The sequence below is a fragment of the Jaculus jaculus genome, chromosome 9, assembly GCF_020740685.1.
Source record: "Jaculus jaculus isolate mJacJac1 chromosome 9, mJacJac1.mat.Y.cur, whole genome shotgun sequence".
NCBI classification, from domain to species: domain Eukaryota; kingdom Metazoa; phylum Chordata; class Mammalia; order Rodentia; family Dipodidae; genus Jaculus; species Jaculus jaculus.
In genome coordinates, this window is record NC_059110.1 from 125,469,489 (window position 1) to 125,485,523 (window position 16,035).

Sequence of the window (16,035 nt, forward strand, 5' to 3'; positions counted from 1 at the left end):
ATAACACTGAGGGCCTGGTTCCCAGCAGGTGCTGGAGAGAATCTTACCTCTTTCTCCTCCTGTGGTCATTATCTCCAGTAACCACTGGAATCAGCCCATCCAAGCAAGAGCCATGAGCCATGTGCCCAGGCTGCCCATTCCCTGGGGTCTGAGCAGTGAGCCAGAAAATGGAGACTTGGAGCAAGTGGCCCTTGAGCAAGCTGGCAGGGAGTGAGGGTGGTCTGCTGCTGGTGCACAGCATGTGTGTAAATGTGTTGTGTGTGTGTGTGTGTGTGTGTGTGTGTGTGTGTGTGTGTGTGTGCAAACACGCCCACCACCCTCCCCCTCTCACAGCTCTGGTACTGAGTCAACCCTACATCCAAGGAAGGGATTTCATCACGTGGGGCTAGGAGCATTATTGTTTTAAAACAAACCAGCAGTGACAGCCCCGAACAGAGGGTTTTTAAAAAACGCGATTCAAAGGGCTCTTGAAAGCTGCTGGGGAATATGAATGCGCCTTTGAAGTGAGCATGTGCCCATTTGTTAAGCTGAGAGCAGTGCTGCTTCCTGGGTGGGCGGCAGGTCGCTTTCCTTGGCAAGCGGGTTACCGCACGCTTCCTTCTGCCCCGCCGGCTCAGGCCAGAACCCCAGAGGCACAACTGCCTTGGGAGGAACCAGGAGAGGATGGTCTGAAAGAAGCGGTTCTCTCAACTGCTTTTAAGGCAGGACGTTCGCACAGTATCTGTGATGAGCGCGAAGGAGACGTGGGCCCCAGTCAGCAGCCAGCAAGTGAAACATCCTCAGAGCTCAGGCAGACAGAGGCTGGGGACACCGCAGAGGGCCAAGGTGGGCGCTTGCTGTGTGCGCCACCCTCCGCCAGCCTCAGGCTCACCCTCTGGGGTGGGGGTTCAAGGAAGAATCCCTCAAAGCTTTGCAGATTATACACGTATAAGTCGGGGCTTTGGGACATGCAGGTGGGGTACAAGGTTGAAAGTTTGGGGTATGCTACAGAATAAGACTATTTAACTGAGACCCAAGGACAGACTGTGACCTCTACTGAATTATAAAATTCCACGCATAAGCCCAGGTGAGACCTGAAACGAAAGCTGAACTTGACTGGGGACACCCCAAGCTGGTTAGATCCAAAGGTGAGAGGAAGACCAAGGCCAGGGATCTTGGGGTTCCATGTGGGGTGCAGAGTAGCCTGGGGCCCTCCCAGGCTCAAGTCACTCCTCAGTAGCTCCTGACACCATGTGCCCCTTCCTCCTCTCCTTTTGCCTCGTAACCTTGCTTAGACCTGAGCAAACTGCCCAATTGTCTGGCGCTTTCCCCACTCTGAGTTCATGGGAGAACATGAATCCTGACTAACGCCAGCACCAGGGATGATGTGACCCTCTCTGCCTGGAACATCAACGTGGAAAAAAATGACAGTATGCCCGAGGGCAGGCCCATGCCAGCACCGTCACAGTCATTCTCCCATTCGGCCTTGTCACAGCTCTCTCTCTTTGGAGACTACAGACATCCAGTGCTTGTCCACACCAAGCACCTGGGCACAATGGGGTGAACACAGACAGGTTTGTAATGCTGCTGGGCCCTGGCCACTGGCCTGGAGTCCAGGATATCCAGACCTATCCTGCCAACAGATTCCTATGTGGCTCTGAACCCCTGGGACCCATGGAGGGTGTATGAATACAAACATACATACATATATATATGGTGTGTGGATGTAGTCTGGGAAGGCAGGGTACGTGACAGTCAGCCACTTGGCGATGTGTGGCAGGTCCTCAATAGACATTTGGATGCCTACTAGATGAGCTGTGAACTGTAGGGCTTTCTGGAATATTCTTCCACTGAGTGGGCCTCATTTTCATCCACCTCCCCATCCCTGGCGCAGCTTCCCTGGGTGAACTATAGACGGGGCTGAGCCTCTGTAGCTTGCTCTGGGGCTTGGCTCCTCTCTCCCCTATGTGTGACCTTGGCCGTGTTTCTAAGTCAGGGACTCACTGTGTCCTCTCTGACATGCGTATTATAGTCCCTGCTATTGTGAGTTCACCAGGGACATATGTGGGAGCCCCCAGATCAGCAGTAACAGCAAGCACTATAGCCTCTACAGATGTCCTTATCGCATACTGGGCTCCTGCCCCCCAACCGTGCCCCATCCCACGAAGCAGATGTTTCAAACACGGGTTTAGGGTTCTTTGCTAACTTTCCTTCTCCCTTGTCCTCTCCTGCCTCTGCCCTCTTTCTCCTTGGCCACGGGCAGAAGGTACCACTCCAGCCAAAGCTGTTTGCTTGGGCAGTTCCTAACTCTGGGTACCAAAGCCTGGTGTCTGTGCCGAAGGAACCCTGGGGACTCACACTCTGTGGGGCTGGCCAGGTGGGGGAGAGTTTCCTGTTGGTGGAGGGAGCCCATTGAATGGACTAAGCCTTTGAGCGGGCTTCCAGCTTTGGGGAGCAGAACTGGGACCCTCCATAACTTGCAGTTTATGTCACCCTACCTCCGTATTTTCTTGGTGAAATGTCCATTCCCTTTGGCTGAGGCTCAGTGACCACCTCTCCTTCCTGCTTCTCTGGAGGCTTCAAAACCAGCAAGGACCTGGCTCAGAAGGGCAAGTGACAGGAGGTGATGGAATTGGGTACGGTGGGGTGTTGTGTGGCAGGCAGGTAAGGGAAGAGATGAAGGACGGCAAGGTTCGGCTTAAACCCTGCAGTCAGACTGGCCCACGGTCAAGCTCTTGCCAATGCAATGCGTGCCTCGGGCAAGTTACCTGGTATTCACCTGCTTTGACGTTCAATCACTTGCCAGCGCGTGCCCCCGGCAGGTTACCTGGTATTCACCTGCTTTGTCCACCGCGGGTGGAGGCTCAGTAGAGCAGCACACGGAACTGGGCAAGTACTAACTGGTGGCTCCGTACCGTTTCCCACAGACGACGTGTCCCCATACTTCAAGACGGAGCCCGTGCGCACGCAGGTGCACCTGGAGGGGAACCGCCTGGTCCTCACGTGCATGGCCGAGGGCAGCTGGCCTCTGGAGTTCAAGTGGCTGCACAACAACCGGGAGCTGACCAGGTTCTCGCTGGAGTACAGGCAAGTGTCCACACCATGTCCTTCTGGCCGCTGTCCTGCCCCCCTGGGGACGGAGGGTGAGGGGCGTGTGTGCGGGAGTGGGGGCCGGGACTCGAAGGCAAGCTCCCCGTGTCGTGCTCTGGAGGTGACAACCCGCTGGGCTGGCCCAAGCGCAGGACAGCTGGGTGGCGGGCCTGGAGGCCATCCGTCCCACAGTGGATGGAATAGAGCTACCGTGGAGTCGTAGCCAGGGCTCCTTCCACCTCTGGGGGTTCTGTTGGAGGGGTTCACATCCAGTGGACCAGGACGTGCAGCGACTGGGGACAAGTCGAGCAGGAGGAATCTCTTTGGGGACAATTCAGGTGAAACTTGGAAGTAGCCTACTCCTTATGCATCCCCAAGTTGCTGGGCCAGGCTGGCTCTTCCCTCCCAATGCACTGAATGGGGATAGAGAGTAGGAATCAACAGAGTCCTGGCGCCCATGGTTTGCTACCAGCATGGTGGCAAAGTAGCTCTTCCCCAGCTAAGTCCTGGTATCTGCCTGTTTCCTGACCCTATGGACCCAGAACAGGGCACTCCTTCCTCTTACTCTTAGTCTCCCGTTTATGCCTTTTTTCGTATTGTCATTGGCTCCCAGCCCTGAGCTGGTGATTAATCCCCAGGCCTGATGTGTATAATCAGTTTTGTTGGGGAAACAAGGTTGTCCTGCCCTGGGGATGCAGATACAAATCTACCACCAGGGATAGGAATGTAAATGAGAGGAGAGGGTGTCCTCTCAGATAGCCGTTCATGAAGCAGGGAAGCTAGAGTTTGGAGGGAGCCTGTTCTGAGGTCCCTTGCTCCCTGACCTTGAGCTGGCTCAGCTGGTGTGGTGTGGTCGCATCAGCCAATGACGGGATAGAAGAGACCAGGAAAGGAGAGAGCGCCTGGACTGGGGAGCAAGTGATGACCCAGTGCTGGCTGTTGTGGTTCTCGAACTTTCTCCAGAGACCAATGGGGCCTCTCTAAGCAGCTCATGTGATGGTTGAAGGCCCAGAGCCATTCCTAACCACCACCTGGCACTGTTGGGGACAGCTGACAGTGTGCGCAGAGGCCCTGCTCTTGGCGGGGCAGGCTGGCCAGGTGGGGGAGAGCAGCCTGTTGGTGGGGGGAACCCACTGAATGGACCAAGCCTTTGAGGGGTTTTCTAGCTTTTAGGGAGCAGAACTGGGACCCGCCATCACTTCAGCTTATGTCACCCTATAAGGACACCAAGACCTTACAGATGGCATGCCATGGGTGCTGTTATAGCAGGAACTCCCTGATTGCCTTCGGCTGTGGCAGGGAGGAGGTGCAGAATCCTAAAGGAGGAGCTCTGTCTGTTCCCTAGTAGGTTTAAAGCCCCTTACGTCGTACCCCTCACTGCCAGGGTGCCACACAGAAGCAGAGCCCAGCTCAGTGCCACCTTTGAAAAGAGCCAGCCCTTGTCCCTGGCAGCATCCAGGGTCTGTTTAGGAGACAGCTGTTGGTGATAGTAGCGAGGCATGGTGAAGCCCACCGGTCATCCTAGCACTCAGGAGACTTGAGCTCCAGACCAGTCTGGAGTACAGGCCAAGATGAATCCCTGTCTCTAAAACAAAGCCAAAAAAAAAAAAATCACCTGTTGGTTAAGATAATAATAACCACCGTCAAGTAAAAAGAATTCATGGGCTGGAAAGATAGCTCAGTGGTTAAAGTGCTTGCTTGCCTGCAAAGGTGAATGACCTACGTTCAATTCCCCACCGCCCACATAAAGCACGGTGATGCTTGGACCTGGAGTTTGTTTGTAGCAGCTGGAGGCCATGGTGTGCCCATTCTCTCTCTCTCTGTCTCTCTCTCTCTCTCTCTCTCTCTCTCTCTCTCTCTCTCTGTCTCTGTCTCATCTCTCTATCTCTCTTCGGCTTGCAAATAAATAATATTAAAAAATACTTCATTGTATGATGTGGTCAGCATTCCGATGTGTGCACTGGTGTGTGAGTTTGCATGTGGCACATGCACAGGCGTCCTGCAGAAGGCCAAAGCAAGACACCCGCCGCCTCTTCCATTGCTCTCTGGTTTATTTCCCTGGAACGGAGTCTCTCTTTGAACCTGGAGCTCTCCATTTTTCTGTTAGACTGGTTGACCCACGAGTCCCAGAAATCTTCCAGCCCCGGGGTCAGCACTGGGGTTATAGTCACGACCAGCCGTGCTTGGCTTTTTACACAGGTGCCCAGGATGAAACTCTGATCCTTACACCTGGGCCACAAACCCTCTTACCTACTGAGCCACCTCCCCGGCCCCTCTGCCCTGTGAGTTTTACAGATGTGCAAAGTGGGGTTTAGAGACATTAAAGGATCCACCCAAGGTCATCTGGGTGAGCCCGGCTTCTTCAAAGATAAACTCTCTGACTCCAGAGCCGAAATTCTTTTTCTATCCACCTCCCAGCCTCTTGGGGAGAAAGGATTGCTACAATTGTTTCCTTAATGCACATCCTTAGAAATCGTTCTGCTAACTGTGCTTCGCAAATTCTGGAAAACAAAGCAGTGGGGAGAATGCTAATATTCCGGTTTATGGCTGTGTTGGGTGGAAAGAAACGAGCTTGCCCTTGGGAAGCATCACTTTGTCTCATCGCTGCAAGAGCGCTGGCTCTCCTGGCATGGTAGTGGTGAAGTGCCCGGATGCAGAGCTGGTCAGGACAGTCGCTTCATTAGGAACTTGCTGCGCCCACAGGCAGGGGCTGTGCGGCCTCAGAACTCTTCTTCATGGTCTGCTTCTGATGATGTCTTCTAGCCTCATGCTGGTCCATCTGGGGCAGCCCACTGCCAGCGAGCCAGATAATCGCGGGTCCCGGGACACTTCTTTGCACAGCCCCCCTTGGCTATCTTTGCCCCCAAACCATCCCAGCCCCTCCGTTCAGACTGTCATCTCTCTTGTGGCCTTATGTCTCCTGCATGGTCACATCCAAGTATCTTCACTTTCAGAAAGCCTAATTATACTGAAGTATTCCCTTCTACAAAAGCCTGGTTAGGGCTGGAGAGATGGCTTAACAGCTAAGGTGTTTGCCTGCAAAGCCTAAGTACCCAGGTTTGGTTCTCCAGGGCCCATGTAAGCTAGATGCACAAGGTGGCATATGCGTCTACAGTTCATTTGCGGTGGCTAGAGGCCCTCCCAGCCCATTGTCTCTGTCTCTGTCTCTCTCTCTTCTCTCTCTTTCTCTCCCTCACTCCATCTTTCTCTATATCTCTCTCAAAGAAATAACACAATTTTAAAAAGCATGATTACACTCGAGTGTTCTCTTCTCCCTCTCTCTCTCTCACACACACACACACATACACTTATTCCTCTCCCTTGTCCTTTATGACTGCCATAATACATCCTACTATACCTTGCCTTCTAATTACTTACATAGGACATGATGAATAGACCACAGACCTGAAGGAGATCAAAGCCTCCAAAACATTGATGGTTCCAGGGACCTCAGCTCTTAGGACCTAGAACCTGACACTGCTGAGCCTCTCCCCTCAGGCTGTGCCCACCTCTAGGTTCGGACTTCATTCTCACGTGCTGAGTGACCCTGAGAAGTCCAGGGATCAAGGGCTACAGCTGCCTCGTTTAGAGTAGGAGGAACTCCCTGCAAGCTTTACTTAGAAAGTCTCAGGGAAGGATATGGATTGACCCAGCTCAAATCAGCCCTGACCAATCACAAGACCCAATAGCACGCAGTACCACAATTGGCTAGGCCTCTGGCACGTGTCCTCTCTAAGGACATTCCTCACACTCCAGCCACAGGTTAGAGAATGAGGGTGCCTGTGTTAGCAGAAGAGGAAAGAGGATGGTGGGAGAGAGAGACTCCACCTGTGTCCACCACACCCACCCTGTGCTCAAGGGGACCTGATCTGCCATGAGTGCTTTGTCTTTCCTGTCCTTGTATTAATTTAAAAATTCATCAAGTATGGAGCTGAGGCAATGGCTTAGTGGTTAAGGTGCTTGCTTGCAAAGCCTGACAGCCCAGGTTCAAGTCCCTTGGTGTACATTCTCTCTCTCTCTCTCTCTCTCTCTCTCTCTCTCTCTCTCTCTCTCTCTCTCCCTCTCTCTCCCTCTCTCAAACAAAATTTAAGTACTTTTAAAAATTATCAAGTATTACGAATATAGCAGACGTAGTAGTATAAACATCTGCTTACACCTTATCACTCACCCAGCACACATTTGAGCCCTTCTCTCACCGCATGCGCACTTTTACACATGCACTATTTTTCTTTTGCTGAACTACTTAAGAACTGAAATGGCTGTCTGTAGCAGTTGCCTCCTTGCTGGGACAAAACACCTCACCAGAAGCAGCTGATGGGAAGAAAGGGCTTATTTCTGGCTGCAGTTTCTAGGGGAAGGGTCATCATAGTGGGGAAAGCATGGTAGGAACAAGAAGCTGGTTCGCATCATCACACGTGGGCAGGGGAAGCAGAGAGAGTGAGCTCTGAACATGCCCTGGGGCTCGACCAGTAAACCTTAAGGTCCACCCTCGTTGACACACCTCCTCCAGCAAGCCTCCATCATCTTCATCACAAACGCTTGAGGAGGCTGTGGACATATGGGACCTGGCTTACGAATGCATATGGCCAGGCCCAGCTATTCATGTTGAGTTCGGGGGGTGGGGAGGGTGGGAGGTGGCAGGGGTTCTCGGGCACCCTCAGGCCCTCATGCTTGCACAGGAAATGCTCTTGACTGCTGAGCCATCTCACCAGCCCTCCTTCTCTTTTGTTTGTTTCTTGAGACAGGATCTCATTTATCCCAGGCTGGCCTCATGCTAGCTACGTCCCAAAGATGGCCTGGAGCTTCTTCCCCTCCCCCTCCCCAGCAGTAGGAATACGGGCTGACAGCAGCAGCTGATATGGGGCTGGAGCCCATGGCTTCAAGCAAGCTCAGCGAGCACTCCACCAGTGAAGCTCCGTCCCCAGCCCCGGTGGTCATTCTTTTGTGAAAAATTTTCACACTCCCTTTAAAATAACTTACCACCAATAAGAACTGGTGGGTTATATTTTTACTCAAATATACATTTGCATAAAACATGCACAAATATATGTTGAGCAAATTTATATCCTCATTCAAATATTTGCACTCTGTATGCAATGCATTTCAAGCGATTCGTGTCATTATTCATTTCAGTACTCATAATAACCCAGATTTGCCCAGTGGAACCCCTTCAAACTGGATTATGAGGGGGCTTTTTTTCAACATATTTCCATTTGATGTTGAGCATTTCCTTGGTGTCGGTTCAAAAGAAAACTTCTAGGTTCTCTTTTACTTTAATGCATGCCAGAAATTACATGACCAACAATCCACAGTGGCTGACCAGCGTGATGTCTCATACCTCTGTGGTTACATCATGACGCTGAGCGCTTCCAGACTTGTACAAACTCAGCTTTGACTCAAGTGATAATGTCCAATTTTCAGGCAGAGAAATGGCTAAATTTACTCAGCAAGTTGAGAGAAAATAAGATTAGAAGTGGTACCATAAATTTAACTAAGTTTCCCACCCTGAATCCAAACGAAGAAGTTTACATTCATGGCCAATCTCAGTCTTTATTCCTGGAGGGATGTGTACCCAAAGGAGGCTGGCATGGTGTGTGTGTGTGTGTGTGTGTGTGTGTGTGTGTGTGTGTGTGTGTTGTGTGAAGGCAATCCTATGACTATGCATCTAAATGCCATCATGTGCCCCTTAATGTCCAGGATCCAGCATCCTCAGGCAGCCGTGTCGTTACGAGGACATCATAGAGTGTACTTACAGAAACATCAATAGCAAGGCCGTCACTTGACGTGACCTCTGATGAAATCAGGACACACAGAGAACGGAAGATGGATGAGGCTACTGCCGGCCCGAGCAGCACCGCTCCGTAATTAACTTTCTGTTGTTGTTGGTAGAAGGAGCACATTTGAGAATGACGGTAAAAGTAAATGTAGCAACAAGCCCCACAGTCACTTACCAGTGGGTAAGTGTACACAATTATGGGTGCTGGGCTTTCACAAAACTGACACCACCATGGGTTTATATACATCAGCCTCAACACAAACTTGAGAAATGCATTTCGTGCCACGATGTTATGGTGGCCTCTGTGTCACTACATAATTGGAATGATGAGCCCACTGTCACAGCGGTGGTCCGTTGCTGACTGAATTGTTGCTAATGGCATACTAGCAACAGTTGGTGATTGAACAGGTCCACACTCATCTCCAGGGTCACAGACTTGGGAGTAGGGCCAATTGGTGTCATCAGCTTCCCCCTCCACCCCCGGCTCTGTGGCTTTGGACAGCCTCCGTGATTCCATGATCTTGTGAATGGAATACAATATTGGTGACGCTACAAGAATCCATGACATTCTGCAGCTCGGGCCCCGTCGCCACTGTAACTAACGTGAAACTGGTACTTGTAAGGAGCATGCAAGTCACCTGCCGCCACGAAGCTGTGGGGCAAGTCTGCAAGAAACCCACCCAGACTTGTGGGTCAGGTGATTCCGCACCCCCGCTCCGGCTTCCCAGCTCTAAGCCACCCAGAGCCCTCTTTTGCTTTCGGCATGTGTGTATGTGCTTGCATTCCTGCTCACGTGCGTGTGGCACACACATGTGGAGGTGGGAAGACTCCTTCTGGGTGTCACTCCCCATCTCCCACCTCACTGGAAGCAGGGTGTCTCTCATCCTCATGGGTCACCGCTCCATTTGTCAGATTAGCTGGCCCAGGAAAGCCTCTTGTCTCTGCTTCCTTTCCTGCTGAAAGTGTGCTGGGATCATAGAAACCCACTAAGCTTCTGGCTCTTACACGGATGTTGGGGACTTGAACTCAGGAACTCACGCTTGCGTGTCAAATGCATTATCCATTGAGTCATCCCCTCATCCCCAGATCCCTTTTTCAAAGAGCCTCACAATGGCAGAGGCTGAGGAGGTGTTGTTATTGGTGACAGCTTTTTGTCCATTTTGGACCCAACCTTGAATATCCGTTTGAGAAACCAGGTGATGGTATAGGTGGAGGGGGGGCCCTGGGTACAAAGCAAATCTGGTCAGAGAAATAAAACCCCTTCTCATGTGAGTGGAGTGCTGTCAGGAAGACCCTCCCAAAGGTTATGACCCTGCTCCCCAGCCTTCCCCTGCAACAGGCACCTGACTTTACAGAGGGACAACTGGAGGCGTACTGTGAGGCTGAGAGCCAGAGCCCAGTGTGTCCGTTAGAAGGTGAGAGTGGGGTCCCTCCACTTGCAGGCATAGTTCTCACCTGTTAGACCCGTCTTTGGGGGGTCTTTGCATGGGAAAGTGACTCACATAAAGCTACTAAGGGCAGGCTCTCATGGATTTCCCTGGAATCCCTTCACCAGAGAGGCCCCCTCTCCCAGAGTTGCTCCTCAGGCTGAAACCATCAGACTCGGTTTACACACCTCACAGCTAACGGGACTCCAGGGGACGGGACCACCTGTGCTCATTGCCAGCACCTGGCGAAGACATCGGTGAGATTATTTTGCATTCTGCTGGCGAGATCCACTCCTAAGTGACTCTCACACTTACATACGAAGTTGAGTCAAACCAACGTACACATGCGCATGCATGTGCGCACACACACACACAAATTCTCACTCATAGGTGACCAGCTGTGCACATACTCAGAGGAGAGCTACTGACTAGTGAGCGGGTGGTGCCGGCCGGCGACTTCATGCCAGCATCTCACACAGCAGCCTGGGAGCTGAGTTTATCGTCTTTACTGGCTGCTCTGCAAACCGGCAGCTCGATGTTCAGAGAACGGGCTGGGTGGGGGGCGATGACAGAGCCGGCGCAGATCCTGGATGTCTGTAAGACCTGGGTATGTTTCTTTTCTGAAAAGACTCCCAGAGGCTTCCTGATCGAGCTCCTTCTGACCCAAGGGACAAGAAGCCAAGGCTCCTTCTGAGGGGCCAGGAGGGCCCTAGAGGGGAAGAGCTGACATAGAGGGGAAACCAGGGCATCCAGGGCTCTAAGCAGCCCCATTGTTCTGTTGGCACCCCTCACGGGGAATCTGGGAACCCACAGGCAGCCTGTGTGACACCCCGTGAGAGATACAGGCAGGAGGAGGCACAGGGAAGCCGAGGCCATGAAAGCCTTTGAACCTGTTCAGAGAGAAGGAAGGAGGAAGACACAGAAGTTGTGTCTCTCTCCTTCCTCCTCCAGCCCCCTCTGGCCTCCCCTTAAAGTGACAGCCAGTGGCAGAGGCTGCAGACGACGGAAGTCAGAGGGTAGGTGAGAGCTCTTTACACTACAGCCTTTAGCATGGGCTTTGTCCTTCTGTGGGGCCACCCTCCCTGCCATTCACTGTCCTTTACCAATATCCCAAACAGACCCAGTGACTCCCTCATTTCTGGGAAGGTGGACAGGGTAGGTGACAGGGAACAACCAAGCTCTTCCTGGCAGCAGCTCGGGACACTGGTGCAGTCGCTGTCTCTGCTGGGCAGTTCGGAGTCACAGTTCCGAGAAGTTCAGCCCTTGCTCATGGTCACACCGGCATACCTGGAAAGTTGGGTTTCCCTGGGAATCTTCTGTGCCCCAGTCCTGTCCTCCCCACTGCTCTGTAATGGGGAGCTGAGACTTTCCCAGGGCAAGGGTCACGTGAAGATTCCAGCCTTTGGGGATGGCCCCAGACAGCCATGGAGACCACTGCAGGGAACATATTCGTGGACCAGCCCTGTTCCCAGTCCCTCGTGTCTGCCAACTCCCTAAGCAGCAGCTGAACCATGCTCCCCTGCCTAGTACCAGGCCCTGCTGGCTAGTTGGTCAGCTCCTCCTCCCCACCCCTTGTGCCCGCAAGAGGGCCCTCTTATACCTGAGACACATGAAGCTCAGCTTCTGCTTCCTGCCCAGCATCTGAAGTCACATAGCAAAGATAACTGTAAGCTCTGGTGCCACCGAACCTGACACCGCCTTGTCGAAAGATGTGGACGCCTGTGCGTTCATCTAGTGATCACTCGGGATGGGGCGTGGCAGCCGGGCAGTAGTCACAGAGTCCAAAAGGAATCGGCTCTTGACCTAAGTGGGGAAGAGCCCAGAGGTGTGGGCAATCCACGTGAGGGAGGTGGCAGCACTGCCAGGTGTCCACACAGGTTCGTAAGGACCCTGGTGACCAGACACCGGTGCTGGTGAGAGTATAACCATGGCAACAAGGTCCTTGCCACACAAGGGCAGAAGCCGTGTTAAGATACATTGCCAGTATTGGTGGAGGCCGAGCTATCAAGAGAAAGTACGAGGGTTGGAGAGATGGATCAGTGGTGAAGGTAGTTTGCCTGCAAGACCTAACGATCTGGGTTCGATTCTCCAGTACCCACATAAAGCCAGATGCACAAAGTGGCGCATACAACTAGAATTCATTTGCAGTGCTAGGGGCCCTGGTGGACCCGTCCTCATGCTTTCTCTCTCTCTCTTTCTCCTTACAAATGAATAAATAACATAAATCTTTAAGAGAGAGAAAGTACTAGACTATTCCCTGGGGAACACTAGACCCAGAGGACTAGCCAGGCCATCATGGGGCAGGAGGAGGATCCGATCGAGGCACAGGGACACACACTCAAAGCCAGAGGAGTAGGGAGAAGGTCAGGGATGGCCACGGAGGTGGGAGAGGGGAGATGAGGGGAAGTGGACATGGTCACCGTTGAATCATAGGGCTGTAGGCCACTTCAGGAAACTTGTATTTCTCCAGAATGGGATGCGAGTTGGGGGCAGGGATGTGCGAGCCTGCCTGGGTCAGCTGGGCCTCATTTCCAGCCCTGGGAGTGGGATCACTATTGGTTTGGCATAGCAGAGGGAGCCCTGGAGGGCTAAGACCATGTGGCAGCATCTTGCATCTGCATCCGAGTATCTGTGTACCTTGGCCCTGCCCGTCCCTCCTGCTTCCTCGTACCAGCTCCCTTGGCCAGTGGCCTGCGGAAATAGTTTCCCATGTTCTCTGCAACTGAACGTTGTCGCTACCGCTGTCCCCTCCTTCTTCCCACATCTGTTCCTTCCAACACCTGGCTTAGCTTCCAAGATTCAACCCACCGGGGCCCTGGTTCTGCTCCCAGTGCTCTGAGTGACTTAATGCTTGCCTCAATAGCTGGGTCTAGAAAGTGGGCACACTGAAATCCCTGAGCTGCCTTCCAGGGTGTCTGTGAAGATCTCACAGGTCAAGGGTCCAGATGTGTGATTTCACACACGGCTAGATGGAAAAGGGGACCTCAGAGCTCCCAGGGCAATAACACTGGCCCCACGCACCCCACTCCCTCCTTAGAGCAGGCACCCCACCTCCTCCTCCCTGCCCACAGTCCCCTGCTCACTGTCCTGGGAAGGGAGAGACCCTCTTCTTGGCCAAAGCCAAGTGCCGTCTGCCTGCTCCGGCCTCCTGGAGAGCCACTGCCGTTGGGCCTTGACTTTGGACATGTTGTCTGGAAATTGAAGGCTGACATCATGAGAAGGCTGAAGAGCAAGGATCCGTTATGATGGACGTAAATTGAATTTTAATAGAGATGTACGTGGCACAGAGCCAGTGTGCTGGGGCAGAGGCAAGACAGTAATTAGAAGTTAACGAGTTTAGAAATGTCGTAATCCATAGGGAGAGTGGGGGGCGGGCCTGGAGGAGGACGAGGCCCACACTGCCATGCTGGGCCGTCCTTCCCCTGACCCCTAAGGAGGAAGGCCTGCACCCATGGTCCTGCCTCCTCCATCAGGCATGACACACAGGGCCTGAAGGACCCTCAGGCCACAGCCTTGTGCTGCCCATGAGGAAGACAGAAGCCAGAGCACGCCTTCCTCAACCTGGACGTTCTTGGCACGGGAGGAGGATGCAAAGCTGCTCCTGGCATAAGGGCTCCCTGCATGATAGGGTGCTAGGCTGTATCGTTGGCCTCACCCCTGCAGATATGACAGCTGAGGTACCCCCAGCCACTGCATATGTGCCCTCAGAATGCTTCCCCATTTACACGCCTGTGCTCAACAGACAGGTCACTGATGTCTCCAAGCCTCTCGCAGCTGGAGTCAGGACTGCCATTCCTGAGCGTGTCCTGACGTGCCAGGGTCCCAAGGACCCAGCTCATTACTGGGATGGGGGCTAAACCTGGCTGGCCACCCTCTCTCTGGTCCTTCTTTGGGGCCTCTTCATTCTACCCTTCCTCTCCATACATCTTCGATAAGATGCCCCTTGTGGGCTGGAGAGATTGATCAGTGGTAAAGGTGCTTGCCTGCAAAGCCTACTGATGACCCGGGTTCAATTCCTCAGTGTTCACATAAAGCCAGATGCACAAAGTGGCGCTGGCATCTGCAGTATGTATCTGGAGCAGCAGCTAGAGGCCCTGGCGTGCTCATTCTCTCTCTCCTGTCTCTCTTCTCTCTATTGCTTTCTGCTTGCACATAAATAAATAAATAAATAAATAAATAAATAAATAAATAAATAATATTTTTAAAATAAACAAATAAAAAGCTGCCCCTTGCTCTTCGCGGGGGGACAAGGAAGGCAAGTAGGGTGCTCCCACTGCACACCTCCTAAAGTGAAGGCTCAGAGAGGCCAAGAGCCTGGGCAAGCTGATTCACCTGCAAGCAGGATGCCAGCTCCAGCTGCCTGCGGTAGGGCCTCCGCCAGGCCATCGATGGGACAGGTGAGGCCACTGGCAAAAGACACAGGCTGCAGCCGCAGCATCCCCTGGCCCGGTCCCCACGGGTGCTCAGAAACACCTCCCTGCATGGCCAGTCCACCCCAAACTCCGCACCCTGAAGGGGCTCCCTCCAGAGTACAGGTTCTGCCTGGACCTAGGAACCCACGTGTGGCCTTGGTGTCTGCTGTGAGCGGCAGGAAAAGCCAGAGGAGAGGCAGCTGGGAAGGAGAAGGGCGACGGGGAGGGCCGTGGAAGGTCAGAGCTGCTGGTGGGTGGCAGGAGGCACAGCTGGCTCCGTGTGCCTCGGGTGGACGCGGCAATAATTATGTCAATTAAAACTAATAAGTTCAGAGTGTAAGAGGAAAGGCGGAAAAAAAAAAGTGGGCAAAGTCTCTCAAACCTTGGCTGGCTGGGTTTCCATGGCAACCTGTTTGCTCACACACTCCTTAATAGGTTCTGATTTGGGAGGAAGTGGGGCCCCCACCCCAGAGGCAGCTGGGGCTGGAAGGAGGTATGGGCTCACTAGACCTGAACTCAAAGACAAGGCTTGTGGGGGTGGGGAGGGTAGACACCAAGGGCCTTAAACCCCCCCCCACCACCCTTAGCCAGCCACAGAATGACTGGACCAGCGTGTACGCGAAGCCCTTGCTCTCAGAGCTGGTACACCATGGCCCTGAAAAACAATGACTTCCTGGGGACAGGATGGGAGCTAAAGTCAGACCCGGAATTGAAACTGGGCCCCCAAGCCGCTGCTCAGTGCTGCTCAGTTCTCAGTGGGGGAAGTGTCCAGTCAGACGTGAGGACACCAGGAGCCAGCCTGGGGGCTTAGGCGCTTGGGCATCAGTGTGAGGACCAGTGCTCAGATCGCCATCCCCCATGCGGACGCTGGGTGGGTGTGGAGACCTCCCGGTGTGGGGGAGGTGGCACAGGGCATCCTCGGGGCAAGTTGGCTAGCTAGACGAGCCAAATTAGAGATCTCTAGATTCAAGTGAGATACCCTTGTAAATAAGGAGAATGATTGAGATCGACCCCGGGCCTCTGCGAAAACCTGCGCACACATACTCCCACGTGCAAAAAAAAACCCAAAAACCCAGCCAGCTTGACTTGGGGTGTCACACCCTAGTTAAGCCAGGAAACTGGGTTGTGTGGGATTTGCTGTGCAGGGACAGGTTCCCCTGAACCAGGGTTCTGCCCCTCTCTTAACTCCCCTTGGATGTCTGCCGTGTCCCCTCAGTGTCCCTTGTGAAGCCCTGGGCTCACTCAGGCTGAGGCAGCGCTGAGCTGTCATCTCCCTGACACCGTGTGTCCATCTGTGGCGCCACATGTCCCTTCACAGTGCCGTCTCGACCCTGGTGCTGCCCAGTTTTGT

General features: G+C 53.3%; 1 protein-coding gene across 2 annotated transcripts in view; it reads left to right on the forward strand.

Annotated features, from left to right (window-relative positions):
- Sdk2 (sidekick cell adhesion molecule 2) overlaps window positions 1-16,035 on the forward strand; it is a 322,728-nt gene that overhangs the window by 140,391 nt on the left and 166,302 nt on the right. For both annotated transcript variants that reach the window (XM_045159211.1, XM_045159212.1), the window contains exon 2: window positions 2,907-3,066. In XM_045159211.1, coding sequence (XP_045015146.1) covers window positions 2,907-3,066 — 160 coding nt within the window. The remainder of the gene's footprint in view (window positions 1-2,906; window positions 3,067-16,035) is intronic.